This window comes from Chiloscyllium plagiosum, unplaced genomic scaffold, assembly GCF_004010195.1.
Source record: "Chiloscyllium plagiosum isolate BGI_BamShark_2017 unplaced genomic scaffold, ASM401019v2 scaf_55504, whole genome shotgun sequence".
Taxonomy (NCBI): domain Eukaryota; kingdom Metazoa; phylum Chordata; class Chondrichthyes; order Orectolobiformes; family Hemiscylliidae; genus Chiloscyllium; species Chiloscyllium plagiosum.
In genome coordinates this window covers 1-2,096 of record NW_025177425.1, presented here as the reverse complement: position 1 = coordinate 2,096, position 2,096 = coordinate 1, and the positions used below count along the sequence as shown (strand labels likewise).

General features: G+C 42.5%; 1 protein-coding gene across 1 annotated transcript; it reads right to left on the bottom strand.

The window, feature by feature from the left end:
• Positions 1–1,035: 1,035 nt before the first annotated feature.
• LOC122545371 (cell wall protein RBR3-like) lies at positions 1,036–1,904 on the bottom strand (the record flags this gene model as incomplete). Its single annotated transcript, XM_043684418.1, has 2 exons — positions 1,036–1,229; positions 1,629–1,904. Coding segments are annotated over 2 exons (470 nt in total), but the record flags the coding sequence as incomplete, so codon positions are not given.
• Between the last annotated feature and the right edge of the window lie 192 nt (positions 1,905–2,096).

The following is a 2,096-nucleotide window of genomic DNA, read 5'->3' as shown; positions in this document are numbered from 1 at the left end:
TGTGGAAGATTGTGCTGCAGACGATTATGCTGTAGAAGATTGTGCTGTGGAAGATTGTGCTGCAGAAGATTGCGTTGTAGAAGATTGTGCTGGAGAGAATTGTGCTGTGGAAGGTTGTGCTGTAGAAGATTGTGCTGTAGAAGATTGTATGGTGTAAGGTTGTGCTGTGAAAGATTGGACTGTGGAAGATTGTGCTGTAGAAGATTGTGCTGTAGAAGATTGTGCTGAGGAAGATTGGGCTGTCGAAGATTGAACTGTAGAACATTTCGCTGTAGAAGATTGTGCTTTAGAAGATTGTGTTATGGAAGATTGCGCTGTATAAGATTGTGCTGTGGAAGATTGTGCTGTAGAAGAATGCGCTAAAGAAGATTGTTCTGTGAAAGATTGCGCTGTAGAAGATTGTGCTGTAGAAGATTGCACTGTCGAAGATTGTGCTGTGGAAGATTGTGCTGTAGAAGATTGTGCTGTGGAAGATTGTGCTGTGGAAGATTGTGCTGTGGAAGGTTGTGCTGTAGAAGATTGTACTGTGGAAGATTCTGCTATGGAAGATTGTGCTGTAGAATATTGTACTATGGATAATTGTGCTGAGGAAGATTGTGCTGTGGAAGATTGTGCTGTGGAAGGTTGTGCTGTAGAAGATGGTAATTTAGAAGATTATGCTTTAGAAGGTTGTACTGTGGAAGATTGTGCTGTACAAGATTGTGGTGTAAAGGAGTGTGCTATAGAAGAATTTCCTATAGAATATTGTACTGTAGAAGTTTGTGCTGTTGTAGATTGTGCGATAGAAGATAGTGCTGTAGAAGATTGTGCTGTGGAAGATTGGGCTGAAGAAGATTGCGCTGTAGAAGATTGAACTGCGGAAGATTAGGCGGTAAAACATTGTACTGTAGAAGATTGTGCTGTAGAAGATTGTGCTGTCGAAGAATGCGCTGTAGAAGGTAGTGCTGTTGGAGATTGTTCTGTGGAAGTTTGTGCTATAGAAGATTGTACTGTGGAAGATTGCACTTTGGAAGGTTGTACTGTGGAAGATAGTGCTGTAGAAGATTGAGCTGTTGAAGATTGCACTGAGGATGATTGTGCTGTGGAAAATTGCATGGTAGAAGATTGTGCTGTGGAAGATTGTACTGTGGAAGGTTGTGCTGTGGAAGATTGTGCTGTAGAAGATTGCGCTGTCGAAGATTGCGTTGTAGAAGATTGTACTGTGGAAGGTTGTGCTGTGGACGAATGCACTGTAGAAGATTGTGCTGTGGAAGATTGTGCTGTAGAAGATTGTACTGTGGAAGATTGTGCTGTAAAGGATTGCCCTGTAGAAGGTTGGGCTGTAGAAAATTGCGCTGTCGAAGATTATGCTGTAGAAGGTTGTACTGTGGAAGATTGTGCTGTATAAGATTGTGCTGTAGAGGATTGTGCAATAGAAGAATTTCCTATAGAATATTGTATTGTTGAAGTTTGTGCTGTTTTAGATTGTGCTATAGAAGATTGCGCTGTAGAAGATTGCGCTATAGAAGATAGTGCAGTAGAAGATTGTGCTGTGGAAGACTGTGCGATGGAAGATTGTGCTGTGGAAGATTGTGCTGTCGAAGATTGCGCTGTAGAAGATTGAACTGCGGAAGATTTGGCGGCAAAACATTTTATTGTAGAAGGTTGTGCTGTGGAAGATTGCCCTGTAGAAGGTTGTACTGTAGAAGATTGTGCTGAGGAAGATTGCGCAGTAGACGATTGTGCAGTAGAAGATTGCGCTGTGGAAGATTGTGCTTTCGAAGACTGCACTGAAGAAGATTGTACTGTAGAAGTTTGTGCTGTTGTAGATTGTGCCACAGAAGATTGCGCTGTAGAAGACTGCGCTATAGAAGATTGTGCTGTAGACGTTTGTGCTGTGGAAGACTGTGCTGTCAAAGATTGTGCTGTGGAAGATTGTGCTGTAGAAGATTGTGCTGTAGAAGAATGAACTGCGGAAGATTAGGCGGTAAAACAATGTACTGCAGAAGATTGTGCTGTGGAAGATTGCCCTGTAGAAGGATGCGCTGCAGAAGATTGCGCTGAGGAAGATTGCGCAGTAGACAATTGTGCAGTAGAAGATTGCGATGTGGAAGGTT